At 38.6% G+C, this 14,182-nt stretch overlaps 1 protein-coding gene across 1 annotated transcript; it reads right to left on the reverse strand.

Annotated features, from left to right (window-relative positions):
• Nucleotides 1–4,633: 4,633 nt before the first annotated feature.
• On the reverse strand, nucleotides 4,634–10,472 carry LOC121392389 (multiple epidermal growth factor-like domains protein 11). Its single transcript, XM_041523620.1, has 4 exons — nucleotides 10,023–10,472; nucleotides 7,766–7,918; nucleotides 6,457–6,600; nucleotides 4,634–4,755 (listed from the first exon to the last, which is right to left on the reverse strand). Exons 1-4 carry the CDS (start codon nucleotides 10,063–10,065, stop codon nucleotides 4,634–4,636), a joined length of 462 nt encoding a protein of 153 aa, XP_041379554.1. The 5' UTR covers nucleotides 10,066–10,472.
• Nucleotides 10,473–14,182: the final 3,710 nt, after the last annotated feature.

Genomic DNA, 14,182 nt, shown 5'->3' on the forward strand with positions numbered 1-14,182 from the left:
TGATGCCTGATCTGTGAAACTGTCTGAATGCTGCTTGCTCACGAGCCAGGATATTATAATTTTCAAGATAACATTAGAGGCGAGGTGTTTGTTGATTATTCTCTCCAATGTCTTGACAACACAGCTGGTGAGGCTGATTAGACGGTAGCTGGTGGCATTATTCTTGTTTTTTCCTTTCTTGTAGACAGGAATCATTGTTAAAGGACACGATCGTCCCAGCTGCGATTAAAAACCTCCAATAGCTTGTTGATTCCTGCTCTATCAAGATGAGTAAGCATCTTATTTGTGATCATGTCTGGACCTGGTGATTTCGTGATCTTAAGTTTCTTTAGTGCTACATGTCAGAATCCCTTCTTTGTGTTTGTCTTTTTTGTCAGATCTAAAATAATGGTAGCCTCTGATCTTGAAAACTTTGCTGGTTTGCAGATGGGTTTCTTGAATACAGCAAATGTTGATGTCTTTCTCGTGTAGTGTATGTTCAAGTTTTGTGTTCTGGTTAAAAACTCCCTCAACATTGCATTGCATTACCTTGAGAGCTTGTTGTTTCTTAATTACTGTTGTGCGGCCAGTAGAGAGAGACCCCCAGTATCATAGAGTGGGCTCCTTCGAGGCATGGAGCCTGACACTGCCCCGTCCTGGGGCATAACACAATGGGCGAGCGTCATTTCTATTAGATCTGTTTGTTGGTGTATCGATATTGTGGTTTTGTGCGTGATACCATAGTTTTTTGAAGAGTGCCAGTGGCCTAGTACCCACGTCTTCAGATCTATAGGTTTTCTGTAAGGATTACCTCAACCGTAGCTCAGCACAGGGTTGATTTGAAATTTGGAGTTCTCCTATACAGATTGTCTTTCTTAACGTAAGTGACATATTTGGTCGTCTATTTACCCATAGTAGGGACTGGATTAGTGAGTTCCGTATCATATCCATACGCCTATAAGTCGGGTACAGTGCACCTCTGGGGCTCTAACTTCTCCAAGAACCCCCTCAGTTTAGCCTAGGTCCACGAGGGCCTAGTTACCATGGTGTGCGAAGCTGTAAGAGCAGGGGACACTGAGGGAGTGTTGTCTGTGGGGAGGTTATATACTGGGACGGTGGGATGTGCATACATCTGCCCTCTGTTTACTTTCTCAGACTATCTGGTTGCTACAGCTGAAAGCGAGACGGTTGTAAGCCTACTACACTACAGCACTAGACACATCACAGAAACCTAGCACTAGACACATCACACAAACCTGTGGCCGGGAAACCACCACACCACAGATATATTATTATCTGAATGTAAATGAGAGCCATACCAGATTTTCTAATAATATATTATACTACAGCACGTCATACTGGTACGTTTGGATCTGAATGTAAGTTAAGATGCAGTGGACGACATTGTCATGGAGACAGTACGACGTGTGATGCTCAAAATGGAACATGCATAAATGTTTGTAAGCCAGGATGGAAGGAACCAAGTTGTATGAAACGTGAGAAAACTGTATAGTATTATTTGTCTGTGTTTGGATGTAAATGCGGATTTTCTGATAATATAATATCATACTATATCATTCTACAGAATGTCGCGGTAGCACGTTTGGATCTGGGTGTATGTTAAGATGCAGTGAACGATACTGTGATGTAGGAAGTTCAGCGTGTGATGCTCAAAATGGAACATGTGGAAATGGTTGTAAGCCAGGATGGAAAGAACCAAGTTGCACGAAACGTAAGAAAATCTATAATTATCAAGTTGTTTGAAATGCATTAAACTTTTCTCCTGTATAAGAATTAAGCATTGTGTTGTTTTGGTTAAATGCAAACTTCAGTTACACCAGCCTATAATAATGTCTTTGCTATGTCTTATTACTTCTGCAATTATAATAGTGACATAAAAATACATTGTCCTTCAAAAATAGTGTGTAGTACATCTGGATGAACTTAGATTCTTGTGTAGTGTTTTCATTTGTGTACATCTAACTTCATACTTGTTGTCCTAATGTTGATAGAGGACCTAAGACACTCTTGTGTTCGTTTGGTGCATCAGAATGTCAAATAGTGTGAAAATTCAGAACATATGACCTGATCAAAAAAACAACAACAACAAAAACCATTTACTTGTTGCTAGATACGATTTGAAACATCTGGGGTGTGGAATACTGTACACATTTAACCATCATTATGGCGCTGATTAAGGGTAAGCGTCCTAGTATGTGCTGCCCACACCAATTTTAAAGTGCTCCACAAATCCAGTTTTTATCAAAGGAGTACCATAAATGTTTTGTTTATATGGTGGAGATGCAGGTATGTCAGATGTTTATTTCTAAGAATGAATACCTTATGGATAATGCATGTTAGTGTGCTTTTGAATAATGTATATACCCATTGGATACGGTAGGTTCCTGTTTAAATGTTCCACTCCTTGCCTTACTATTCTGCATTCGCACTTGCAGACATATGTTTTGCATTGTTAGGTTTGAGAGAAAAAAATATTTACAGGCAAAAATACATTTTTAGACAGACATTTTTCATGTGTACATCTAAACTTTTATTGACAACTGTTTGTCCTTTTATATACGTTATATATTGATGTATGAATATCTATATATTGTATGTATGTCGATGTTGACTGTTACATACATAGATATTAACGCACTGGCGCAGGGGATAATTAAATCCTTTCTGGCCTCACAAATTGTCCCATGCCGTTGCTGGGACTAGAACTTGTGGCACCGAATCGCCCGCAAATTGCAAGACTAACCACGATACGCTATGAGCTATCGAAGCTTCCATAAAAAGGAAGTTCTTTTAACTCAACCATATGCATGGGGCCTACAATCTACAATATCTATGTATGTATGTATATATGTATGTGTATATTTAATTTTTTGTAATCAGTTGACTGTTTTTTTTTCTGATAATTAAATCCTTTCTTTCACAAATTTCCCATCTTCTAAATGCAATGCAAACAAATCAATTAAAACATACTGCTTAGCAAAAGCGCAATGATATATGTTTGTTTCAACCACGATAAAACACCCCATAAAAACCCACAACAAACAACAATCAAAGATAATGTTAACACAAAATGAAAGTATTGTTCTATTAGCATCATCGTTATGCCAATCTGAATCAGATAAATGACGATTCGTATTAATTTATTACTTTTAAATACATTACCTACCAGAATGCGACAAGGGTCTGTATGGCGCTAATTGTGGGTTTACCTGCACAAGAAGACACTGTCTGAATAAAGCCGCGAGCTGTGATCACGTGACTGGTTTATGTGGAGGAGAGTGTGAACAATCGTGGATGGGAGTCGACTGTACTGGTAGGTTATTATTTCGGTTATATGTACTCATTGGTGCATTTCCCAACAGAGAAGATCGGAATAAATTCGCTATACCCCATATCAGCCTTCACTAAAAGTATGCATGGGGGGAGTGGAGGTGGGGTGGGGGGTCATCCATTAATTATGACTTGGCTTTACGTAAAGGCAAGGAACATTTGTTTTATACATAACAAAACATTTTCAATTTGAATGTGCAATTATATTTTTTCCAAGCCTTATTATTATTAGTAGTAGTAGTAGCAGTAGCAGTAGCAGTAGCAGTAGTAGTAGTAGTAGTAGTAGTAGCAGCAGTAGCAGCAGTAGCAGTAGTAGCAGTAGTAGTAGTAGTAGCAGCAGCAGCAGTAGCAGTAGTAGTAGTAGTAGTAGTAGTAGTAGTAGTAGTAGTAGTAGTAGTAGTAGTAGTAGTAGTAGAAAGGGTTTCCAACTAGAAAGAGACTAACAAAATACTACTCAAATAAAGAGATTATTGCGATACTAGATAACTAGGCTAGTATAATCCCCCCCCCCCCATCCTTGTAGTTCATTATAATACAATGATAGGGGGGAGGGGGGTGGCTTTGGATTGCTGTTGATTACACAAGTATACGGACTTAGGACAATAGGAACAACCTTAACACCAAACTAGGATTTACAAACAGACAGCATGCACAACCGCAACAGTACATAGGGTACATTGACTAATGATAACAATGCACTCGCCCCCATTTAATGGCCCAGCACGTACTCTAATAAGGAGCTGGGCAAAAGGATACCGGCTCCGAGTACACAATTGCACTGCACCCAGGGGAAGTTGGACAAAAGAATACCAGCCTACCCTATCGCATCCCCAATCTACACAATTGCACGGGTCTCCCCTGGGTTGTCATGCCACGACCAGAAGTGGTCAGACCCTTTTTAAGGGCCCTATGGGCAACCTAGGGAGACACCACAGCATCAGCATCTAATAAACGAGTTACTCTCGATTTAGTAATGTAAAAACCTATACTAGCTCTGGAACTTTCTTTTTGACCGACCGTTTAAAATTGCGCCCAATTTCCTCAACCAAATTTGCGCACGTTTTCTCTTTGGCATACTACTTTGCACCATTAACAATTCCATAGCACCATCACCCCCATCTGCTACCGACCTTGGTCGAGCTGCTGGTGCTCCCTTGCACCTGCCAGTGCAGGCGGTCCCTCCTATTCATTCCTGTGCTTGACGGAGGAGCCGGCCAAAGCCGAAGCTCTTGCGCCCAGGACAGGCGTGCGCTACAACAGCTTGTTCTGAATGTGCACGTAAAGCCCTATGACCTGACCTGACCTAACGTGACTCAGCATACGGTGACAGGTCGGAAGCAAGCCAGGTTATCAACAACAACATGATTGAAAGGACGACAGGAGCTGTGCCAGTGAGATGAAGACTGACGTCGCCGTATCCGGATTCTAGAATTCGTTATCTTTTGGATATTCGTTGGTGAATATTGACATACACATAAATGCCAGTTAATTAAACTATAATCCCATGTGGGAAGTTTATATCAATAATATTTTATTTTCAGATCACATACTTTAGAATTTGATAACTTTGCAAATTAGATGTAAATTAATCGAGGTCACGGCACTAGGTTTATTGACATTTAAACAACCGTATTAGGGTGACACTCCAAAATTGATATATGCATTCATATCCGTCAAATAAAAACACTTCAATAGCAATTTTACACTGAAAGCTGTCCAGCGTTCAAAAAAAAAAAAAACCGTTAAGCCCTACTTTATTTTGATGTAAGGACATCCAAAGTGATGTCATGCGAGTTTGACATCACTTCCATTCAAAAATACACCGCGACACATATTCTTACGTCATTTGAATATTTAGTAATGGCGGACTAGAATTAACGTTGTGTGTACAGTTTACAAAAAACACGCTGTATTAAGCTTGAGATTAAATGATAAAGAGGCTCGCATTATACAAGATTTATTCTTAATATGTGATATTGACGATACCGAAAAACACTGGTAATAACCTCTCTCTCTCTCTCTCTCTCTCTCTCTCTCTCTCTCTCTCTCTCTCTCTCTCTCTCTCTCTCTCTCTCTCTCTCTCTCTCTCTCTCTCTCTCTCTCTCTCTCTCTCTATATATATATATATATATATATATATATATATGTATAGAGAGATAGAGAGAGAGAGAGAGAGAGAGAGAGAGAGAGAGAGAGAGAGAGAGAGAGAGAGAGAGAGAGAGAGAGAGAGAGAGAGAGAGAGAGAGAGAGATATATATGTACAGGCTGAACATATCAATACAGTGTGATAGATACTATCTTTACAATCTGAGAATATCAATACAATGTGATGGATATATTTACATATTTACAGTCTACAAAAACACAGTATGATATATTTCTGTATAATCTGAAACATTAGTAGTGTGACAGGTGTCTTTACAATCTGAACATATTAGTACAATATAAAAGGTTTCTTTACAGTCCGGAAATATTAATTAGGTGTGATAGATGTTTTTACAGTGTGAAAATATTAATTAGATGTGATAGATGTCTTTACAGTCTAAAACTATCAATACAGTCTGAAAATAGCAATACAGTGTGATAGATGTAACGTACTTACTTACTCATAAATATTTGACGTGCCTATATCCAATTACTGTCCAAGCACACACGTAACTTTATTCTTTAATTCATTTCAACTTATTGTCGTGCTTATATCCAATTAAGGTTCATTCACGCTGTCCTGGGCACACACCTCAGTTATCTGGGCTGTCTGTCCAGGCAGTGGATTAGTTAGTGAAAAAGGCCGGTGCAGGTAACTGATACCATGCAACTGTAACTATGCCGGTTTAGGTAAAATAAAATTCATTATACAACAAACAATAAACTACATCCTCAATTATTTATTTATTTGTTTATTTATTTATTTGCTCATTAGTGCATTTATTTACTTATATATTAGCTATTGTCAAATAATTGAAATGTTGTAACTCAGTCACTCTTTCAGTTAAAAACGTTTGACTAAACCAACAATAAAATATATACTAATTGTTTGTATTTAATTAAAATTGGCTCTTGCCATATAATTGAAATAATTTGTGACTATTTTGCCTCGATCATAGATGTTTGATTTAACATACGTACTCGTAGTGCAGTCAGGTGTCTCATATCCTCGATCACAGCCAACGACAAATTCCCCGGTCAAGTGATCACATGGCGAGTTTTCAAGACAATGTCTGCTTGCGCAGGAAGTTTTACAACCTTTGCCATATCTACCATTTGGACATTCTGTAATATTAACAATGGTTCTGTTGTTTTATATTATATAATATTAACAATAAACTGCAAAACAGCTGTGACATTTCACATTCTATAATATTGAAAACAGTGAAATGTGTTATATATATATATATATATATATATATATATATATATATATGTAAAGCATGAGTTATGACGTCACGGCGTATGCAGAAATCGTCAAACCCTCGGGTCGGACGGATGTATCTAGCCCTAGGGTAAGACAGAGTTTTCTAGCACCTTGCAAAAGCTAGATAACCCTGTCTAGTGGGTAAGTAATATATATAAGTAATATATATATATTTTACTTGCCCATTGGACAGGGTTATCCAGCTTTTGCAAGGTGCTAGAAAACTGCGCCACTCAAAAAATGTATAATGTAGATAGTAATAGCTAGACTACAAACAATGATTATAAATAGAACGATGGTTATATTAAACATCAAGTAGAAAAGAAGCGTTTTTGGTATACAAGTGTACATTGGTATTACCCTAACCACTCCTGTTATTACGCTCGTGAAAATGTTGATAATTGTAAAGGAACGATTATGAAAATCACTTTTATGAAGTGAGGAAAATATTGTTATAAAATAATATGGTGCTTATGAACGTAACAGTTGGTATTACCCTAACCGCTCCACAGCGTACTGTTTCTACGTTTGTGAAAATGTTGATAATGGTAAACAAACGATTATTAAAAGAAAGAAAGCAATGTTTTATTTAACGACGCATTCAACACATTTTATTTACGGTTATATGGCGTCAGACATATGGTTAAGGACCACACAGATTTTGAGAGGAAACCCGCTGTCGCCACTACATGGGCTACTCTTTCCGATTAGCAGCAAGGACTCTTTTATTTGCGCTTCCCACTGGCAGGATAGCACAAACCATGGCCTTTGTTGAACCAGTTATGAAACACTGGTCGGTGCAAGTGGTTTACACCTACCCATTGAGCCTTGCGGAGCACTCACTCAGGGTTTGGAGTCGGTATCTGGATTAAAAATCCCATACCTCGACTGGATCTGAACCCAGTACCTACCAGCCTGTAGACCGATGGCCTAACCACGACGCCACCGAGGCCGGTTAATTATTAAAAGAAGTCAGGAAAAGATCGTTATAAGTTAATATAATGCTTATGTATATGATCTTACTCTTTGTACAATCTGGTCCAGTCCAGCCTGGTTCACACCCAGTGTCACATCGCCCTGTTATTTTGTCACACCTGGATATTCCGTTAGTCTGATCACAGTGTCTGTTGGAGCAACTAACACTGCACAGTGAGCCATAGTGATCAGAATCACAAACTGAAAATAACATCAATGAACACTCGTTCATTTAGCTGAATAGAATATAATAACAGAGAAACACTCGGACATACAACTGATTAGAAGACAACAAAGAAACGCTCGTGCATACAACCGATTAGAAGATAACAGAGAAACACTCGTACATATAACTGATTAGAAGAAAACAGAGAAACACTGGTACATATAACTGATTAAAAGATAACATAGAGAAACACTCGTACATACAACTGATTAGAAGATAACACAGAGAATCACTCGTCCATATAATTGATTAGAAGATAACAGAGAAACACTCGTACATATAACTGATTAGAAGATAACAGAGAAACACTCGTACATATAACTGATTAGAAGATAACAGAAAGAAACACTCGTACATATAACTGATTAGAAGATAACAGAAAGAAACACTCGTACATATAACTGATTAGAAGATAACATAGAGAAACACTCGTACATATAACTGGTTAGAAGATAACACAGAGAAACACTCGTACATACAACTGATTAGAAGATAACACAGAGAAACACTCGTACATGTAACTGATTAGAAGATAACACAGAGAAACACTCGTGCATGTAACTGATTAGAAGATAACACAGAGAAACACTCGTGCATATAACTGATTAGAAGATAACACAGAGAAACACTCGTGCATATAACTGATTAGGAGATAACACAGAGAAACACTCGTGCATATAACTGATTAGGAGATAACACAGAGAAACACTCGTGCATATAACTGATTAGGAGATAACACAGAGAAACACTCGTGCATATAACTGATTAGAAGATAACAGAGAAACACTCGTACATATAACTGGTTAGAAGATAGCACAAAGAAGCACTCGTACATATAACTGGTTAGAAGATAACATAGAGAAACACTCGTACATATAACTGGTTAGAAGATAACACAAAGAAACACTCGTACATATAGCTGGTTAGAAGATAGCACAGAGAAACACTCGTACATATAGCTGGTTAGAAGATAACGGAGAGAAACACTCGTACATATAACTGGTTAGAAGATAACACAAAGAAGCACTCGTACATATAGCTGGTTAGAAGATAGCACAGAGAAACACTCGTACATATAACTGTTTAGAAGATAACACATATAAACACTTGTGCATATAACTGATTAAAAATAAATCCATAACAGCATTCGTAGAATGATTGATTACAAAATAGCATCAAAGATATAGTTTAACCATAACATAATTGCTATCAGTGCTATTTATAGGTATTGTGTTTGATAACAGGTCTATAACTGACCTTTTAGCCGAAGCGGTAACACTGTTATATTCATTCGTCTACACTTACAACTCAATTAAATACATCAGTTAGTTTTGTGGAAGTCCAAACCAAAATGTTAATTCAACAAGTGTTCATATTTCGGACACAAAGGTATGTTTCGAAGTCGTAAATGTAACTCGCTTACAGTTTTTGTTACTAACATTTTGATGTATGTTTGTACAAGATATAATATTCCTTATAATTAATTAAAAATATATGTTTTTCCAGTCACACTTGTAGTTTATAATTGGGTGATAACTACGTTGTATTTACACATTTGCGGACGTTAATGCTGGGTCTGCCGTCGCAATCTTTTTCAAAAATCGTTTAAATAGCGTTTTTGTTTCGGAATAAACAAAAAACGTGTCACTATTAACGTTTTTCATGTCATGACGTCATATTTCACATGCAAATCTGAGCTATGATGAACCATTTGGAAACTAATCGCAGTTACTTACTTCCACATTCCTGTCAGCGTCACACAGGTAGCGTCACACACATGCTTATAAAGAGCGTTTACGTCATTAAATGTAAGGGAGCATACATTTTGCTTTAGAAAAAGATTCAACTTTGGTAATTTAAAAGTATGTACATCCATCTAAACAGCAACAAATAGCGTATGAATATGTAATTAGGCTCTTGGGGAATCCCCCAAATTTTCAACACGTTAATGCTGGTTTTACTGCCGCAAATGGATTTGATTAGCTAATCAAATTTCGCGCTATATACAGAGTGAATTAGAATGTAGAGTATTGTGTAGTTCTTAGATCATACACTATGTTGATGTGGATGTTTTCGTACCATTACACTGGGTTCCAGTCCAGTTCTGTTTACATCCATACATACACTCTCCAGTTACATAGTTACACGGTTGACCATGACAGTGACAGAACTCGATGCAATCATCTCCAAATGTACCAGCGTCACAAACTGAAGATGCAAAAACTGAATTCGTTAAATATACCTATTGTTTGGGTTTTGTTTTCTGGGGGGTTTTTTTGTTGGTTTTTTTCAATTCAGTCGATCGTTGATTAAATATCAAGTATTAATTGCATCACATACTTTTGAATATGAAAAAGTAAAGTATTTTAGCCATGTAATTTCTATTAACAACATACTTTTAATGTAAAATGCGTATTTCTACAAACAGTATTTTGCCACAGACTTTTACAAAAAAAATTAACTGCACACTATACAAAAGCATATTTGTCATTATTTCTCTTTAGGCCGTGGCATTAACATTGGTTTATTCGTGCTCGGGTGTCGTTAAACATTAATTAATTCATTCAAAATTGGTTTGTTGTTTGTTGTTGTTGGGGTTTTTTTGTTGTTGTTGTTGTTGTTGTTTTTTTTGTTGTTGTTTTGTTTGTTTTGTTTTTCTTTGTGGGGCGAGACGTAGCCCAGTGGTAAAGCGCTCACTTGGTGCACTGTCGGTTTGGGATCAATCACCGTCAGTTGACCTATTTGGGCTATTTCTCGCTCCAGCCAGTACCCCACGACTGGTACACCAAAGGCCGCGGTATGTGCTATCCTGTGTATGGGATAGTGCATATGACGATCCCTCACTGCTAATCGAAAACAGTAGCCAGTGAAGTGGCGACAGCGGGTTTCCTCTCTCAATGTGTGTGTTCTTAACCATATGTACGACGCCACAAAACCGTAAATCAAATGTGTTGAGTGCGTCGTTAAATAAAACATTTCCTTCCTTTCTTTTTTCTTTGTTGGAAGTGTTTTTGTGTTCTTTTTTTAAAACAAGTTTTGGATTTTTTCTTCTGGTTTGTTGTATTGTTTTGCTTCTTTGTTTTAGTTTCGATAGTATTTAGAGCAAATGTTTTCAAATATCGAAAACATAATACCTTAAAATTGTATTATACCACTTTGCATAGTGTGTTGAATCTTGTATCTTCTGTCAACGAGAAGCAATTTCAACTAGGTCTGAATATCTTAAAATATTAGTATGCATGTTCAAATGTAGTCGTTACGACGAGGACAGTATAGCTGATGCTCGTTATGCATTCACAATATTATTTATTTCAGTCTGTGGTTTATGACTAGATTAATTCACTGAATACTTCAACTTCACAAAAATCCATTGCCGCGCCAACGTAATGTTTTGAAACTTCGTTGTCGTCTAAGTAAGTGTTGTTAGTCCCCTGGTACAGTGTGATGTACTGAGCCGTGATGTCACAGGTAATACGTGTTATATCCGGGCTATTTATTGTTGCTGCACCACACAGATGACCTGTGTTAGTCTGGTTTACGGTTAAAGAACTACAGTACACGAACCAACCATAGTGGCAATATCGGAGATCGGCTCGGCGGTCGGCTCGGCGGTTTCGGCGGTCTTGGAAAAAAAAGAAGTTTCCAAACATTCGCCGATCGGCGGATCAGCAATTTTGTAAAATATTTATTTCAACAAGAATTACGTTTGCACTTCATCCAACGCGTAGAACTGTTCATTATGATTATACTGACCATGTTTACATGCACATTGTTATTAACAGCTTCAAGTCATAAAAGTGAAACATCAATTTTTTAAAGTAAATAAATTGTGAAAGTGACTCACGTGCAACTTGCGTCAGCTGTGGAAGAATTCATTATATATGATGGGGATCAGTTTGATCAGTTTGACTTTTCGATGTGCCACCGATTTAAAAAAAAAAAAAAAATGGGGAGGGGGTGATTTGAGGGACGGATGTTTAAAACCAAATTGGCTATCAGACTATTTTGTTCCACACCAGTAACAACTTGCTGCGATTCTGCAAATTCGCACCGGTCACTTTGCTGCGAATCTGTGACCTCTCTATCTGTCGGTTGTTATTAACTGCCGATATGTTATAAATTTAATTTAATTAAAAAAAAAAAACAAAAAAAAACAAACAAACAAAAACAAACAAACAAACAACAACCTTGTATGCCGCAGCCTTGACATACGTTTTAAAAGCAGAATTATTAAATTATTATCCTAAAACTTCTGTTATTGATATATTCCGATTGGCATCTTAAATCTCTATACTGACTATAATAAATTTTAAAACCAAAACACATGATGTAATTTAACTGACCGACAACCCTTGTAGACAGCTGAAAAAGGAAAACTATAAAGGAAAAGGAGCGTCACTGCGTGTCTGGGGGGGGGGGGGGGGGGGGGGGTGTATTGCGGTTTTGCGAGAAAAGAAGTGAAATCAACAAATAAATGTGCACGTGGCTTGCCTACGTGACCTCTGTCACAAGCGGCTAACAAAAACTTCATTTTATTTGTATTATTATTCCATGTATTATTATTTAGGGTGTTTTTTAAAATTCGTTTCTTTTTTTCTTTTTCTGTTTTTGCCAATGCAGGCGCCTATGAAATAATGTTAGCAAGGGGGGGGGGTCTAGACTGGCGAGCTACGTTTATGGGGGGTGGGGGTTACAAAACAATGTACACAGGCGCATGTGCAGAAAATTGAGAACAGGTGTCTAGACTGGTGAGATGTTTTTAGGGAATGTCGGGTCATGCTTCGCAAAAAAATATTTTTTTAAAAGAAAATTCGGGAAGGGGGAGGAGGGTACACGCGCCTGCAATATAATTATGTTTGCGGCTTAATTTACCGACGGCCCAAACGATCGCGGGTCTGCAAGCTGCTTTGTTAATCGATTTCCAAAAGGAACTAGGGTTCAGGTTTTATTTGAGGCTGTTTTTATTGTGGATATATTCCCGCTAGCCCCCATTTACATTTTCTTCACTATCTGTAACAATAGCATTATACATGTATGTTTACCACCGATTTGACAAATGATCGTTAGTCGTTTCGTCTGCGTTGGGAGTGATTTTCGATAGGAACGTACGCAGGCACGTGGTAACAATATCCGGGTGTGGGGGTTTGGAGCACAATCTCTAATGGAGGGGGCTCAGTCTCTAGTGGGGGAGGGAACAGAAGCCAATTTTAAAAAATCTGTATTTATATATAGGACAAAACAAAAAAAAACCGTATTCGTCCACAAGTGGGAAAGGTGTGTGCTACATGTGCCTGGAAGAGGTTTTATATGGGGATGTTGTTGCTGCAAATATGTTATATCTAACCCCATTTACCTTTTCACTAGCTGTATCAATCAATCAATCAATAAAGTATTTACATGCTCCTATACCACGAAGGTTTCGAGCATGTCTATCCCAGGTTCGAACACCGGATGCCAGTAGTCCAGCCTGGGACAGAACAATTACTGGGGCAATTTTGATATTTAAACAAACAGGGAAAAAGGACTTTACAATAAATAATTTTGTGCGTTATTTTCCCAAACAATATTTAATATACAGCAAACAATTAACAATTTGCAACGCAAATTTAGATCGGGCAGTCCTAAATATAAATATATTATAATTTTTTTTTTTAATATATTAATTAGCCCTCAAAATAGGGGTGGCAGGTGACTAAGAGGTTAGGCTTCAACCACAGGAGGTTTTGTTAATAGGGGGATATGTTTTACTCAGGGGCACCCATCGTATTGGGGACTTCGGTGTGGCCGAAACCGGGGAAGGCTCCGGGGGGGGGGGGGGGGGGGGGGGGGGCAGTCCCCCGAACAAACCTAACAACCCTTACGGCCAAAACCGCCTACGCCTACCGCCCTACCATCTTCCGGTGGAGTATCCCCCACCAACCTAGGACCCCCCCGGCCAACCCAACCGTCGTGCCCTCCAGTCTCGGTGCCCCCATCCTTAGGGACACCCATCGTATTGGGGACTTCGGTGTGGCCGAAACCGCGGAAGGTTCGGGGGGGGGGAGGGGCAGTCCCCCGGACAAACCTAACAACTCTTACGGCCAAAACCGCCTACGCCTACCGCCCTAACCATCTTCCGGTGGAGTATCCCCCACCCACCCAGCACCCCCCCCAGCACCCCCCCCCCCCGGCCAACCCAATCGTCATGCCCTCCAGTCTCGGTGCCCCCATCAAAAATTAGGCCCAAGGGCCAACGATGC

This window comes from Gigantopelta aegis, unplaced genomic scaffold, assembly GCF_016097555.1.
Source record: "Gigantopelta aegis isolate Gae_Host unplaced genomic scaffold, Gae_host_genome ctg3723_pilon_pilon:::debris, whole genome shotgun sequence".
Lineage (NCBI taxonomy): Eukaryota > Metazoa > Mollusca > Gastropoda > Neomphalida > Peltospiridae > Gigantopelta > Gigantopelta aegis.

What these genes read in the sequence shown, in the direction of transcription:
- LOC121392389 (XM_041523620.1), bottom strand. Translation starts at nt 10,065, where the DNA reads ATGTATGGATGTAAACAGAACTGGACTGGAACCCAGTGTAATG. An exon ending in TGGACCAGATTGTACAAAGA is followed by an intron (nt 6,601 to 7,765) that starts GTAAGATCATAT and finishes TTAATATTACAG; the next exon opens with AATGTCCAAATGGTAGATAT. An exon ending in GACACCTGACTGCACTACGA is followed by an intron (nt 4,756 to 6,456) that starts GTACGTATGTTA and finishes AACGAATTCTAG; the next exon opens with AATCCGGATACGGCGACGTC.